Below are 16,645 nucleotides of genomic sequence, written 5' to 3'. Positions count from 1 at the left end.
AGGCATACATAGAGATCGCCTAAGACAAAGGTAGAGACCTAACTTTTGGGATGTCATGGAAGATTCTTGCACTACAAAATTCATCATGGGCATTACAAAATTGCCCACTACAAAACAAAATAAGTATGGGGTTTTTTTTCAGCCTCAGTAAAAACTGGCTGAAAATAAAAACAAGGTTTTTAGAGATAGCTCTGTGAGTGAGGTGGATGGTCTCTAAATTTGATCTGTAATAAATAAATAAATATAAATACAATTTTTAGAAATATCTTTATCATCAGTCACTGCTCCCTTCTGTTGGAAGAAATATCCATCTGGTTCACTTCCAAGCAGGGAGAAAGACACTGGAAACACAGAGGCTGATTGGAAAGATGGTTTAATGGAGCAGAACCATCAAGCACATGGTCCTGGTACAGCTGACCACATGGAGTTGAGAGAGAGAGAGAGGTATACAGGAGGGGATTCAGCCGGTTCGGGCTGGTTCGAACCGGAATTTAATTTTACATCCAGTTCAGTGAACCGGTAGTTCCGACGACCAGCTTGCCCCACCCCACCGTGCCCCTCCCCCTCCCAGGAGTCCCCACACACCCCATTCTGGCTCCCAGGTAAGTGCATGGAGGCCCCCTGGGAGAGAAAATGGGCCATAGGGGGCGTGCTGCCCACCCTATGCCCCATTTTGGCCATAGGAGGCCTCCCTGCAGCCCCCTGTGAGCAAAAACGGGCTGCAGTGGGACTGCGCTGCCCACACCCATGGCCTGTATTTGCTCCCAGGAGGCTACAGGGAGGCCTCCAAGGACCAAAATGGGGCATGGGGCGCAGCGCACCCCCCGTGACCTATTTTTTCTCCCAAGGGGGTGCAGGAGGTCGAGTGCTACCTGTCACATCCCCTGGCCATGCCCACAATGGCCACGCCCACCCAGCCAGTCATTAGGGCAGAGAACCAGTTGCTAAATTAGTTGAATCCCACCACTGGAGGTATATATACCTTCTCTTGGGCTTGGCATTTGAGCTTCCTGTTCCTGTGCAAGAGTATGCATTCTATTGGTATTGTCAGACTCCCATGGGGCTACGCAGGGATCATAGTTGGGGTTGTCTAAGCTCCCAAGTTTGGTTCAAGCTTGCTGGGTGATGATGTAATGAAGAGGCTTGTGTTCTGAACGGGTGTTGGGCAATGCTTATTGTGTCTTAATGATTTTGTCTTGATTTGGATCTTGATTGAGGGCTAATCCTATCACCCTGAAGCTGAAGGTCTTTTGTCTTGTAGATAGGTTGGCCCAGTCTTTCTTAATGGGACCAACTATCTGCTGGATGCAGGGAGCTGAGCCTGACTTTCTGTCTCCCTTAAGATTTCTATTTCTCTTTTAGGGGAAATATAATATTCTGCCTTTCTAAATATTTCTGAAAATATTTCATTCTTCTAGGAGGGGTGACTTCCCTCACTTCCAAAGGCAGGGCTTACGGCCGAACTTACGTGGGTCTTCAGCGTTGAAAAATGGCTCTTTAAAAAACCACAGTGGTGGACAAGCCCTTTCTCTGTTTCCTGGGATGACTTGGTATTAAGAACAAAGAAATTCTGCTCCGTGGCATTAAAGAGCGGCCACTCATCCTTGGTGGCCCCCAACCCAGCAGGATTCCTAAGGAGGAAGAAAAGGATACCGATTTTTCAGAGAGACAAATCTTGATCTGAGAAACTGCACCCAAGAGAAACTCCCAAAGGGGACTCTGAGGTGGAGGTGGGGATGCCCTTGAGTGCCCCCTGCTGGTTGGAAACTTGGCAGCAAGGTTATTAAGGCTTCTAAACATACAGGTAGTCCTCAACTGACAACAGTTCATTTAATGACGGTTTGAAGTTACCACAGCATTGAGAAAAGTGACTTAAAACCATTTTTCACACTTACTACCGTTACAACATCCCCCATGGTCATGTGGTTTATATTTGGATGTTTGACAATTGACTCACATTTATAGCAATAGCACTTAGACTCATATACCGCTTCATGGTGCTTTTATAGCCCTCTCTAAGCGGTTTACAGAGTTAGCATATTTACCCCAACAATCTGGGTCCCCACTTTACCCATCTCGGAAGGGTGGAAGGCTGAGTCAACCTTGAGCTTGGTGGGGTTTGAACTGCTGAACTGCAGCTAGCAGTCAGCTGAAGTAGCCTGACGTAATGCACTCTAACCACTGGGCCACCTCGGCTCTGGTTGCAGCCTCCCAGGGTTGTGTGATCTCATTTTGCAACCTCCTGACAAGCAAAGTTAGTGGTGAAACCAGATTCACTTAACAAACGTGTCACTAACTTAACAACTGCAGTGATTCAACTTAACAAATGGGGCAAAACGCATTTAACACATTTCTGATGTAGCTACAGAAATGTTGGCCTCAATTGTGGTCGACTACCTGAAATAAGAAAGGATCCAAGAGTCCAACCAGCAGGAGACTCTAAAGTTCTTCCCCATCCCTCCCTCTGATCCATGATCAGTTTAGCTTTGCTGGTTGCACAGAACCAAATTTGAAGAAAAACGTTATTTTGCTACTTTTATCAAACCAGTTGCTGTACAGATCTGCAACTAGTAGGGGTTATATAGTAAGATAACTACAAAGGAGACAATATGAGTAGTCCTCCATTTACAACAGGTTGCTTAATGACTGTTGGAAATTATGGGGTTATTTCTCAGAGAAACTTACAAACCATTTTCAGAGTTACGCTGACACCACACACAAACACACACTGTGGGGTCATATGATCATATATTTGGTGCTTGACAACCTTTACCCACCATTTACAATTTCCCACAGTCGTGGGAATGTGGTTTGCAATGTTTTTGTCAATTTCTGGCGTTTACTGCCAGTTTCTGACAAAAAAATTACCATTGGGGAAAATGGATTCACTTCACGACTGCCACACTGGCTTATCATCATAAAAAAAAAACAGTCATAACTTCAAATCCAGTTGTATGATGCTTTAACTTAAAACCACAACAGCTATGACCATAAATCCAAGGTCAAGGATTACCCATTAGCGTACTGTTAAAAATTGAAACTCAATGGGCTGGAATATCGGCGTCTGGAGCAATCAGCGACTTTCAAAACGTGTGGACTTCAACTCCCAGAATTCCCCTTGCCAGCATGCTAGCTAAGACAATTCTGAGAGTCGAAATCCACACATTTTAAAGTTGCTGAGGTTGAGAAAATCTCTCTGAAAGCTTGTCAGACCTGAAAGCCATCTTTTAATTTTTGGATTTCAGTCCTGCCACACTTTCTACTCTGGGAAAATGGGAAGGGGGATTATACAGAGTTGGGTGATCTGTAGCCATAATAACATTCTTTCTCAGAAAGTCAAGCTCGCTTTTGCCCCTGCACCTGGACAGATGTCGATGGGAGGAACCTTCCTTCGTGGCAAGGAAGGATTGGACCATGTGATGGACTTGTGGGTGTTGGGGCAAGGTTTTGAACTTTCAACTGGGTGGGAAAACCTGGAAGCTTTCAGATTTGGGTTCTCCCAGATGTGCCAACATGACAGCTCTAATAAAGTGGAACTTTGAAGAAACTCAAGCCTTGCAGTCTTCTTTCATTGGGGGTGTTTTTTGAAACTCTGACAGCTTCTTTATTGTCTCCCTCACCTATACCAACAGTTTCCTTAAAGGGACAAATCATAATAGCAATAGCAGTTAGACATATACCGCTTCATAGGGCATTCAGCCCTCTCTAAGCGGTTTACAGAGTCAGCATATCGCCCCCACAATCTGGGTCCTCATTTTATCCACTTCGGAAGGACGGAAGGCTGAGTCAACCCTGAGCCGGTGAGATTTGAACCACTGAACTGCAGATAGCAGTCAGCTGAAGTGGCCTGCAGTACTGCACTCTACCCACTGCGCCACCTCGGCTCTATGATCAACCAATGGAACAGAAATTCAGAAATTGTGGGAGCTTCATCACTGGACGTTTTCAAGAAGGGCCTGGATTGCCATTTGTCAGAAATGATGTAGGGTCTCCTGCTTGGGCAGAGGGGGGGTGGGTTTGGAGCAGGGGTGAAATTCAAAAGTTTTTCCCTACCAGTTCTGTGGCCATGGCTTAGTGGGCGTGTCTTGGTGGGGGTCATGTGACTGAGTGGGCATGGACAACTTGATGTCACTCACGGCAAAGTCGGGTGGCACCACCCCACCAAGCCACGTCCACAGAACCGGCAGAAAAGTTCAGCCAAGCCTTCTAGCTTTCAACCAGGCTGCTTCTCACCTCCTTCTCCTGTTTGCTTGGGCTGGCTGGTTGAAGCAGCACTGCAGCCGAGGCTCCCATGCCAACATTGGTGCTTCGCAGCAAGTAGAACTTTACACAGGCCATTCAAGCCCCCACTGCAGGGCAGCTGCCTGGCACAAAACCTCACAATTTTTCTCCTCCTCAGTGTCATCCCCCCTGCTCAAGCAGTGGTGGGGTCCATGGGAATCATTCCTGCCCTGGCGCAGCGAATTCTGGAAGGCTGAATGAAGTTTTCAACTGAGTTCTTCTGGAAGCACTGCGGAGCCAGGCCCTTCATAGCAGTAGCAGTAGCAGTTAGACTTATATACCGCTTCCTAGGGCTTTCAGCCCTCTCTAAGCGGTTTACAGAGTCAGCATATTGCCCCCACAGTCTGGGTCCTCATTTTACCCACCTCAAAAGGACGGAAGGCTGAGTCAACTTTGAGCCGGTGAGATTAGAACCGCTGAACTGCAGATAACAGTCAGCTGAAGTGGCCTGCAGTACTGCACCCTAACCACTGCGCCACCTCGGCTCTGATACTTCATACTTGCATCCAGCCCACTGGAATTCCCTGCGCCAGGGAAGGATTCAGGATTGATCCCCACAGATTCCCCTGCTGAGGAGGAGAAAAACCGCTTGGGAGGTAGCTAGGCAAGAAGTGAAGGAAGACTCACCAGGCAGAGATCAGCTGGGCCACATGGTCGAGGCAAGCGAAGGAATCAGGGAGCAGGAGCAGCTATGCCTCGGGCGTGAGTCTAGGCAGGCAAGGCGCGAAAAGGAGTGAGTGGAAGGGGAGGGGCCAGTCAGTGGGATTTCTCGGTTCTTCCAATGGCGCATAATTGCCGCCATTGGTTCTGTAGAACCTGTCCGAACTAGCTGAATTTCACCCCTGGGTTGGAGCAGATGACCTACATGGTCCCTTCAAACTCTGTTAATCTGAATCTCAATAATAAAACTTTTACAAACATGTGCTATATTCACAACATAGTTCAGATTCTAGCTTTTGACATGCATTCTCAACCATAGTGGCCAAAGTTCAGTATGTGGCTAGATTAAATCTGTGTCTCCTCCTTGCTGAACCAAATCCAGCTCAGCTCTTCATACTCACGTCAGACTCCTGAAATCTGCCAATCCCAATCCCCTCCCGCCCCAATTCCTCACACCCTGGACACCCTCCATCCTTTGAGTTTCCTTTTTATTACTTAACTCCCTTGCAAGCCTTTGTTCGTTCTTCTAATGGTACAGTAATGCTCTGTTTCTTATTTCCCTTGTTGTGTATTCAGCATATATAGTTGTGTTAAGTCCTGCTAAAGTGAGACTAACCTTTAGATGACCCCAACTGTTAATTCCAAATGTTTTGGAGGGAAACTTGAACATTCATATTTGGGCGGGCTTTTTTTAAGTATTATGATTGGTTAAGACCCTGTGGGCCTAGAGTATAAATTACAGGCATTTGCCTGCTGTTCCTCAGTTCCAGTTTTTGAGTCAATAAATGCTGTTGTACTATGCTGGCCTGTATCTTGCCTACTGAAGCCCATTACCCCACAGTGGCGATGAAGGTGGGAGGCTGCAGAGGAGAGAGCTGCTGCTAACCAAGAGACTGAAATCACTGTGCATCAGACCGGATAAGGGCTCGGGTGGGACCATCCTCCCTGTCCTGCCAGTAAGTCACACTGGAGGCCCAGACATACCTGAGGGATCCATCCCCAGAACTCCTAAGTGCAGCCCAGCTCCAACCGCAGTAGTACAGGCATTAACTAGCACCATAGGGGCCTTCTCAAAATGGCTAAATTGGGAAGACTCGACGAGTTTGATATTATTCACCCAGCACAGTGGAGCTCGTACGTCTCCTGAGTAGACAACTAACTCTGGGCTAACCAGATCATGGATAATGGCCTGAAGGCAGCCAACCTGCTATGTGCCTGTGGACAGGCCACATTTCATATTGCTGAAAACCTGATAGCATCGGCAAGTGTAGAGACAGTGGCCTACGGAGACCTCAAAAAATATATTAAGGGAACATTTTGAGCCTAAACTCTCTACAAACGCCCGGCACCGTACATTTAAGCAATGTGAACAGAGATCCGGCGAATCTGCAGCAGAGTTTGTGGCAGTCCTTCGCCAAGCACCGTGCCAATGCGAGTTCTCTGATCTGGAAGACTGTCTTGGAGACTGGCTCGTTTGTGGCTGCGTAACAGTGAATTACAAAAGCGCCTATTTGCCATGGAAAAACAGACTTTCCAGTTTTTCCATGGTGAATAGGAAGGAAAGGAAGGAAATCATGGTGATGGGGGCATGGAGACTCTCCAGCCACTAAAAGCACACATCTCCCCCACCCCAGAAATCCACCAAGAGACCGCCAAAAGCTCGGAGGAGGTCAGTGAGAGTGACGAAATTGACTTCTTGCAGAGAGAGACACCCAGCCATGTTACAAGAGCCGAGGTGGCGCAGTAGTTAGAGTGCAGTATTGCAGCCACTTCAGCTGACTGTTAGCTGCAGTTCCGTGGTTCAAATCTCAGGGTTGACTCAACCTTCCATCCTTCCAAGATGAGTAAAATGAGGACCCAGACCATGGGGGGCAATATGCTGACTCTGTAAACCGCTTAGAGAGGGCTGAAAGCCCTATGAAGCGGTATATAAGTCTAACTGCTATTGCTATTGCTATTCCACAGAATGAGCAACTTCCCCACAGAGCTGCGCAAGCTGTGGGGATAACATGAAGAGCGGAGTGCAGATTCCGTGCAGCAGTATGCCATGCCTGTGTAAAGCAAGGGCACATTGCCAGAGTTGCAGAGGTTGTCAGTGAGAAAAGCCCCCCAGGACAGAACAGAGTTGAATACTGCTCGGAAAGGCATAGCATCCAACACACAGGGGCCCAACACCCCATCGAAGAAAAAATAAGTCTCTAAATAAAACATCAAGGGATCCCATGCTCCATGGAGCAAGATACTGGACCAGCCATATCCTTTATCACAACATTTGAACACATTTGCAAATGTAGCCAACAGCAGGTCCCGCTCAAACCATCAAGCTTAGTGCTAATAGGCTTCCAGAATTGCCATGTTCCCGTAAGGGGTGAGGCTACCATGAGAGTACAATTCAAAGAGTTCAAGGGTCCCCTCAATGTAATGGTCATAAAGGGGCTGTGCACCAGTGTCATAGGAGTGGACTGGTTTCAGGCCATGGGCATCAGTGTAACAGGCATCTATCGAACCCAAATAGTCAATCTAGAAGCGGTATGCCAACAATACATTGATGTATTCACCACTGAGCTGGGACAATACAAAGGGGCACCCATTTCACACAACCTCAATCCAGCAATAATTCCAATCCAATTAAAACTGCATAGGGTTCCCTTTGCATTGAAGGCTAAAATTGATGCAGAACTAGACAACCTGGTGCAGTAGGGAGTGCTCCAACTTGTGGACTACAGTCATTGGGAAACTCCCATAGTGACCCCAGTTAAGCCTAATGGGGACTTTCGCATCTGCACAGACTACAAGTGCACCATAAACAAGGCACTACAGCAGCCTGCTTAACCAGTACCAGTGATAAGCCACATCCTCGCCTCGCAACAGGGAGGCCGAATCTTCGCTAAGTTAGACCTCAGCCAGGCTTACCATCAGCTACTGGTAGACTACGCTACTGCAGAAACACAAACAATAGTCACACACAGAGGTGAATTCCAAGTATGCCGCTTGCAGTTTGTTGTAAGCGTAGCACCAGGGTTGTTCCAAAGTATTATGGAACAAACACTGAAAAACATTCCCGGTGACTGCCCATACTTTGATAACATCCTGATCGCGGAGGAATCAGTGGCAGTCCTGGCAGAAGATCTCCGCACAGTACTCCAACGTTTCTGCAAGGCAAGCCTAAAACTCAAGTGGGAAAAGTGCCAGATCAACATGTAATCCAAAGAATTCCTGAGTTTCTGCATCAATGCTGCTGGAATCCACCCATCTGAAGCAAAACTAAAGGCAAATCAGCAAGTCCCCACACCAAAATCCAAGGGGGAGATTCAAGCATTCCTGGGCTTGATCAATTTTTACCACTCTTTCTTACTGCATAAGGCTTCCCTGGCAGAACATCTACACCACTTACTGGACAAACAAACACCCTGGGTCTGGATGAGCACTCAAGACAAAGCTTTTAAGGTGGTAAAATCACTGCTACAGAGACCCAGCCAGGCTCTGAGTTCCAGCAATACGCTCCTCGAAATTATGAACTCCACAAAGGATGTGTGCTATGGGGCAGCAGGGACATCATTCCACTCAGTCTTCGCTCCAAGGTGCTGGATTCCCTACACAAGGGGCATCCAGGAATTGTTTGGGTGAAGGGTCTAGCCAAGAGCTACTTGTGGTGGCCATTCCTGGACAAAGATATTGAGAATCAAGTAAGGAGCTGCCAGGCCTGCCATGAAACCCGACTGGAGATGCCACAAACACCAGTGCACTGATGGGAGACAATGCAAACCACATGGTCTCCTGTGCACATTGACTTTGCAGGTCCCTTCCAGGAGCAGATGTAGTGGACTTTTATTCCAAGTGTTTGGAAGTGGCATCGGTCTCATTGATGAAACAACCAGGGTCATCCAAGAGTTGCGCCGGCTGTTCACCACACATAGTCTGCCAGATGTAATTGTGTCCAACAATTGGGCACAATTCATGGCAAAATTTAGAATTTAGAATTTAGAATTTTATTAACATTTATAGGCCGCCCTTTTCCCTGAGGGGACTCAGGACGGCTCACATAAAATCAGGAGGGGGAATACAAACAATGACATAGACACATATAAGTAAAAAATAATGAGCAACATTCATTCATCATTCGGGAGGGGCGACTATCTTTGTCCCCAGGCCTGACGGGCTAGCCAGGTCTTAAGGGCTATGTGGAAGGCCTGGACGGTGGTGAGAGTACGAATCTCCACGGGGAGATCGTTCCAAAGGGTCGGAGCTACTACAGAAAAGGCTCTCCTCCTTGTAGTTGCCAGCCGGCATTGGCTGGCCGATGGAATTCGGAGGAGGCCCAATCTATGAGATCTAATTGGTCGCAGGGAGGTAATTGGCAGAAGGCAGTCTCTCAAGTACGCAGATCCACTACCATGCAGGGCTTTATGGGTGACTAGTAGCACCTTGAAGCGCACCCGGAGATCGACAGGTAGCCAGCGCAGCTCGCGGAGGATAGGTGTTATGTGGGTGAACCGAGGTGCACCCACAATCACTCACGCGGCCGCGTTCTGGACTAGCTGAAGTCGCCGGATGCTCTTCAAGGGCAGCCCCATGTAGAGCACATTGCAGTATTCCAGCCTAGAGGTCACAAGGGCCCGAGTGACTGTTGTGAGAGCCTCCCGATTCAGGTAGGGTCGCAACTGGCGCACCAGGCGAACCTGGGCAAATGCCCCCCTGGTCACAGCCGTCGGGTGGTGGTCAAAAGATAGCTGTGGATCCAGGAGGACTCCCAAGTTGCGAACCCTCTCTGAGGGGTGTAAAATTTGACCCCCCAGCCTGAGTGATGGAATATCGGTCGAATCTTTGGGAGGGAAGCACAACAGCCACTCGGTCTTTTCTGGGTTGAGTACAAGCTTGTTAGCCCTCATCCAGTCCATAACGGCCTCAAGGCCTCGGTTCATCACGTCTGCCGCTTCATTGAGTTGGCACAGGGCGGACAGATACAACTGGGTATCGTCCACATATTGGTGGTATCTTATCCCGTGCCTGCGGATGATCTCTCCCAGCGGTTTCATGTAGATGTTGAATAGTAGGGGGGATAAGACCGAACCCTGAGGCACCCCATATGATAGGGGCCTAGGGGTCGATCTCTGCCCCCCCACTAACACCGACTGCGACCTGTCCGAGAGGTAGGAGGAGAACCACCGCAACACGGTGCCTCCCACTCCCACCTCCCGCAGTCGTCGCAGAAGGATACCATGGTCGATGGTATCGAAAGCCGCTGAGAGGTCAAGGAGAACCAGGATGGAGGGATGTCCTCCATCTCTGGCTCTCCAAAGATCATCGGTCAATGCGACCAAAGCGGTTTCTGTGCTGTAACCGGGTCTGAAGCCTGACTGGAAGGGGTCGAGATAGCTTGCTTCCTCCAAGGACCGCTGGAGCTGGAAGGCCACCACCTTCTCAACAACCTTCCCAAGAAAGGGAAGGTTGGAGACTGAGCGATAGTTATTAAGAACAGCTGGATCCAGAGATGGCTTCTTTAGGAGGGGTCTCACCACCGCCGCTTTTAATGCGGCGGGAAAGTTCCCCTCCCGAAGAGAGGCGGTAACAACCGCCTGGATCCAGCCTCGTGTCACCTCACTGCTGTTGGTAACCAGCCATGAGGGACACGGGTCCAGTACACAGGTGGAGGCACTTACAGCTCTCATGGCCTTGTCCACATCCCCAGGGGCAACATCCTGAAACTCAACCCAGAGATGGTCTACTTGATCCTCTTGTGCCTCGGCTGGAACTGCAGAGATGGAGTCCAAGTCCGACCGAAACCGAGCAATTTTGTCCGCTAAGAATTGGGCATAATCCTCAGCTCTGCCCTGCAAGGGTTCCCCCGCTTCCCTCTTATTTAATAGGGAGCGGGTTATCCTAAACAGGGCGGCTGGGCGAGACTCAGCGGACGCAACCAAGGTGGCTATATGAGATCTTTTCGCTTCCCTAAGTGCCCTGGTGTATTCCTTGGTGCAGGTGGTTACCATTGCTCGGTTCGATTCGGACTTATCGGACCTCCATCGGTGCTCTAGGCATCTCCTCCGGCACTTCATCTCCCGGAGTTCCTCGGTGAACCAAGGAGGTCTCCGGGATCCGCCGCCTCGGAGGGGCCGTAGTGGCGCAATCCAGTCGAGGGCCTCCGATGCTGCCGAGTGCCAAGCAGCAACCAGAGTCTCTACCGGACTGTGGGCAAAAGTATCAGGAATGACCCCAAGCTCCGTCTGGAACCTTAACGGCTCCATAAGTCACCTGGGGCGGAACCACCTGGTCGGTTCCTCCTCCCTACAGTGGGGGTTTGGTCTCCGGAAGTCGAGCCTCAGTAGGCAGTGGTCTGACCACGACAGGGGTATGATGTCATTACCCCTCAGACCAAGATCACAAATCCACTGCTCCGAGAGGAATACGAGGTCGAGCATGTGACCCGCTGAATGGGTTGGGCCCCGGATTACTTGGGTCAAGCCCATGGCTGTCATGGAAGCCATGAACTCCTGCGCCCCATCAGAGTTTTCACCGAGCGACGGCAAATTATAGTCCCCCAGGACCATCAACCTAGGAAACTCAATTGCCAGCTCGGCTACCGACTCGAGGAGCGAGGGGAGGGCTGCTGCAACGCTGTTGGGAGGCAGGTACGTTAACAGCAGACTCACTTGACCCTTGAGGTCCAACTTTATCAGCAGGGACTCACACCCGACAAGCTCCGGAGCAGGGACCCTACGAGGAACTAACGACTCCCGGATAACAATGGCCACACCCCCACCCCTTCCCTGGACTCTCGGCTGGTGCAGCACCTGAAAACCTTCTGGGCACAGCTCTACAAGGGGGACTCCTCCCTCTGGGCCCAGCCAGGTTTCAGTAATACATGCCAGGTCTGCCCTCTCGTCTAAAATTAAGTCCCGGACGAGAGGAGCTTTATGTACCACAGACCTGGCATTTAGCGACAGCAGCCTGAGTCCAGGGTCCTGACTACTTGCGCCATCTGGTCTCGGAGTGGGACTCATAGGGCCGGAAGGAGGGATCTCTGTAATGTAGCGAGCCCTCCTTCCCCGGTAATGGCCTGCCCTAAAGTCCCCGCCATATCTGCCCCTCCCTGTTACGACCGTAATACTCCGACCCTCTCCCGTGTCTCTGGTCCCCTCAACCACCCCCATGGCCCCCACATCTCCTGAAAAGCGTTTCAGTCATTCCTCAATGCCAACATTCGGCATATAGTTATAGTTATAGTTATAGTTTTATTGATTTGTATGCCTCCCACTCCCGAAGGACTCCGGGCGGCTTACAATAAAACAAGGGAGGGGGAATAATACACAAACAACATTAAAATATACAACAATCACAATCTCCGGGGGGCTGGATATATCGAGAGCCCCCCGGCCTGCTGGAGCAGCCAGGACTTAACAGCTTTGCGGAAGGATGGGAGGGTAGTAAGGGTCCGGATCTCCACGGGGATATCGTTCCAGAGGGCTGGCGCTGCAATAGAGAAGGCTCTCCCCCGGGGAGTCGCCAGCCGACATTGGCTGGCAGATGGAATCCGGAGGAGACCTAACCTGTGTGATCGAATCGGTCTATGGGAGGTGATCGGCAGGAGGCGGTCCACTCCATTTCACCCAGTGACCAACAGTCAGGCTGAACGAGTGGTCAGGACCACTAAGGAGGTGCTCAGGCAATTGACGACTAGGGACTGGATCCACCATCTGGTGAACTTCCTCCTGTGCCAATACATAACTCCCAGCACAACAACAGGTCACAGCCCAGCGGAACTCCACCAGCTCACAGTGAAGCTCAACTGACTTCACCCAGACAGAGTAGCAATGGAGACGGCTCAGCCTAACACCCCATCCCCAGGAAATGACAGCTGGGTGACTTGGTCTAGACTGAAACAGAAAAACTACCTATATTAACATAATGTACAAACATAGACAAATGAACAGTGTGAATTGCTTTATTACTTTAGTTATAAAGTGTGTTTGTCAAATGAAAGGCTTCCTTTGGATTTAGAATACAAATTTATAGAGATAAAGTGAACCACTTACCCAGTTCTGGCAAACTCTGCCCAGTAGTGCATCATCATACGGCTCAGTCTGGCTTCAGCCTCTGTGTAGGTTTGATTAAAGGGCCGCACTGAGTCAAGGGTTCCAAAAATGTAAGGAATCTCAGCAGCATGAACTGCCTCAATCCATTGAGGCCAAAATGACCATGAGGAGTAATGTGCGAATAAATAGGCATATACAGGACTCCCAGTTTTCCTGAAATTACTTGCTGCTTCAATCACTGGGCATGCAATGGTCCATTCTGTAAAGAACTGGGTCAGAGCAGAGCGGTATTGTGCTGGGCCGTGATGTCCTTCACTGTACCTCCGTGCAATAGTCTGAATAAAATCTTCAGTTTCATTTGGCAGCCAGAGTTTTATCCCTTTCAGAAGCTGCTCCTGACTGATGAGATTATCAGCGACGAAAAGGTTAATAATGGCGGCAAGCAGGGCTGCTTCATCAGAGGTTTTTCCAATGAGAACAGGTTTTACCTGGATTTTCCCCTCCTCCATGAGCTTTTCTGGATCACCAAGCAAAAAATCCCCATCTACAGTTGGCATAAAGCGAAAATATGGAAAGGTGCTACCTTTCGTGAACTGAGATGCTTCGTGCCAAATTAATTCAGAAACATTTTTTGATTGCAGACATTGCAGACAATGCACTATGCTTCTAGTATTTTCTTCTAAGCAACCTAGTAGATAAGCAAATTCCAGTGAGTTTTGTTTAGTCTCCTCAGGAGTCTTCCAAGCCCAAAAGGCATTGGCTGTTCCGCTCTGGATCACCGCTTGGGCAAAAAGATCCTGGCTTTTTGGTGTGAGAAGATGGAAATTCACACAAGATGCTCCAACACCCTGGCCCAAAAGGGTCACCCGAGAAGGATCTCCCCCAAAGGCAGCTGCATTCTCTTTTATCCACTTCAGGGCCAGCTGTTGGTCCCATAAGCCTAGGTTCCCTGGCACAATTGGGGGCAAGTAAAGAAAGCCCAGAGCTCCCAAGCGATAATTGATGGTGACCACAATGACATTCTCAGTGGCAGCCAAAGGTGCCCCATTGTACACGTCCACAGAAGACGTGCCCATTAAATAAAACCCTCCATGTATCCAGACCAGAACAGGGACTGGTGAAGAAGGTTGTGGGTGTGGCACCCAGATGTTGAGGGAAAGGCAATCTTCTGACAGTGGTGTTTTAGGAGAAAATATACCTGCTTCAGGGTAATCCTCGGAAATAAATTGAGGACAGGAATTGCCAAAATTGATGGCTTCCAATGTTTGACTCCATGGCTGATGTGGAAGAGGTTTCTGGAAACGCAACTTCCCCAGGGGAGGCTCAGCATAAGGAATGCCTAGATAGGCTGTCACAGATCCAGGGCCAGTTAGGAACTGCTTGCCCTTAATAGGGCCACTGCTGGTTATGACCACTGTGTCCGCATTAGAAGCAGAACTGGAGGCTAATGGAAAGGCGAGGAGGAGGAGGCAGCACAAGAGAGACGGGCATAGCAGACAAGGCATTGCAACAGTAGGACGAGTCGGTGGACCTGGAAAAAGTTACAATCAATATGAGATTATTCCAATACTGTATAAGCACACCTTATGCCCATTCATGAATACTTTATTGTGATGGACATGGCTTTTTGCTGAGGACACCAAAGATGAGCAGGGAATGACTTAGTCCAGTGTTTCTCAACCTTGGCGACTTTAAGTCCTGTGGACTTCAATTCCCAGAATTCCCCAGCCAGCTGTGCTGGCTGGGGGATTCTGGGAATTGAAGTCCACAGGACTTAAAGTCGCCAAGGTTGAGAAACACTGACTTAGTCATCTCCATGATGTATCTCCAACGTTCTAGAAGAACAGCTTAGAACTCCCGGTTACCAATCCCTTGCTCAGCAAATGAACAGTTTTAACCCAGAATTGCTAATAGATAACAGAAGAACAAAGTTGGGAGGGACCTTGGAGATCTTCTAGTCCAGGAGGTATCTAACTCAATTTCATTGTGGGCCGCATGAGGGCTGTGGTTGACCTTGGGGTAGCTGATTTGGGCCTCTTCCCTCTTAATGTGTTCAACCCCTGAAAAGTTAATTAGCTTTGGGCCTCTCCCCTCTTGCATTATCCCACAGTATAGGTAGTCCTTGACTTATGATCACAATTAGATGATCCAGAATTTCTGTTGCTAAGCAAGACAGCTGTCACGTCAGTTTTGCTCCATTGTGCAACCTTTCTTGCCACAGTTGTTAAGTCAATCATGTGAGCCGTTAAGTTAGTAACACGGTTGTTAAGTGAATCTGACTTCCCCATGGCCTTGCTTGTCAGAAGGTTACAAAAGGGGAACACATGACCCCGGGACATTGCAACTGTCATAAATACATGCCAGTTGCCAAGTGTCTGAATTTTAATCACACAAGCGTGGGAACACTGCAATGGTCAGAAGCTGCTTGGAATCACTAAGGGTGGATTGGATGGTTCATATAAAATTTCTTAAATAAATAAATAGATTCATTATGGCTGAAGAGGTTGTTGCCTCTTTATGCATGTCTAGCCCAAAATACAATTAACTGGCCAGAAAAACAAAAAAAATTCTAGTCTTTTTCCAAAAATCATCATCTAGTTCTCTGGGAGGAAAAGTATTTTTAAAAGTTCCAGAGACTTACCCTCTTATCAGATGTAAAAAGAGACTACTTGTAAAGATCAGCCTCAGTTCATTCCAAAGAAGGAAGCAGTTTCAGAGATGATCAGACTTCATCCTGCTATCACACAAATAATGATCATGAAAAGAGAAACTTTATATATTGCAGGCAGGTGCATTGACCAACTAGATTTTGCATATAAAGGGGGAGGAAACTGCAAATATTGGCAAAAGGCTCCAAAATCAAACAGCTGGAAAAATATAACACTTCAATCAAATGGGGTTCAGAGGACAGTCGCTATCTCGGGTGTGTAACCTGCAGCCTTGAAAAGAGCCATTACAACATCTGCCCAGATTTCAAAACAATTAATGAACCTGAAAGCGAATAACAAATACCTGAGGCGATCCTAAACTGGTTCTGATCAGAATCTGATGAGATTCAGTTTTCTTGCTTCCTGTTGGGAATTGTTCCAGTTGAGAAAGAAGAACCAAGACCCATAATACACCTCTTTTTATTAAATTATAGTCTTTCATTATTTAATCATTCAATATTTCAATGTGTCATTTCTGTGACCCGTCAAAACCGCGGTCCACAAAAGCGTGATCGACGAAAGCGCGCATTTGATGTCATCACAGTGCGATGAAAAAAATTAAAAATTGAAATAAAAATAAAATTAAAGCAAGCCGATTCACATAAAGGTAAGGGTTAGGGTTAGGGTTAGGGTTAGGTTAAGGGTTAGGGTTAGGGTTAGAGCGTTAGGGTTACGTTTAGCGTTAGGTTAAGGGTTAGCGTTAGGTTTAGCATTAGGTTAAGGGTTAGGTTTAGGGTTAGATTTAGGGTTAGGTTAAGGGTTAGGTTTAGGGTTAGGTTTAGGGTTAGGTTTAGGGTTAGGTTTAGGGTTAGGTTTGGGGGGGTTAGGGTAAGGTTTTCGCTTTATTTTTACATTTTTCTATCACAGCGCGATGTTTTCGTCGCGCTGTGATGACGTCAAATGCGCGCTTTCATTGACCGCGATTTTGTTGTCCGCGATTTTGTGGTGGAACCGTCATTTCTA

The 16,645-nt window shown here is 48.3% G+C and overlaps 1 protein-coding gene across 1 annotated transcript; it reads right to left on the bottom strand.

Annotated features, from left to right (window-relative positions):
* Positions 1 to 922: 922 nt before the first annotated feature.
* On the bottom strand, positions 923 to 15,702 carry LOC148047872 (cholinesterase-like). The gene is made up of 3 exons (XM_087708572.1): positions 15,616 to 15,702; positions 12,975 to 14,505; positions 923 to 1,631 (listed from the first exon to the last, which is right to left on the bottom strand). Exons 2-3 carry the CDS (start codon positions 14,477 to 14,479, stop codon positions 1,415 to 1,417), a joined length of 1,722 nt encoding a protein of 573 aa, XP_087564698.1. The 5' UTR covers positions 14,480 to 14,505; positions 15,616 to 15,702; the 3' UTR covers positions 923 to 1,414.
* Between the last annotated feature and the right edge of the window lie 943 nt (positions 15,703 to 16,645).

The sequence above is a fragment of the Thamnophis sirtalis genome, unplaced genomic scaffold, assembly GCF_051295495.1.
Source record: "Thamnophis sirtalis isolate CommonGarterSnake01/CBP01778 unplaced genomic scaffold, rThaSir2_p1.2 scaffold_3, whole genome shotgun sequence".
NCBI lineage: Eukaryota > Metazoa > Chordata > Lepidosauria > Squamata > Natricidae > Thamnophis > Thamnophis sirtalis.
This window is presented reverse-complemented; position numbering and strand designations above follow the sequence as displayed.

Coding starts and splice junctions, on each gene's coding strand:
- LOC148047872 (XM_087708572.1), bottom strand. CDS start 14,479: ATGCCTTGTCTGCTATGCCCGTCTCTCTTGTGCTGCCTCCTCCTCCTC. Junction 1,632..12,974: donor GCAGAGTTTGCCAGAACTGG/GTAAGTGGTTCA, acceptor CTTCCTCCTTAG/GAATCCTGCTGGGTTGGGGG.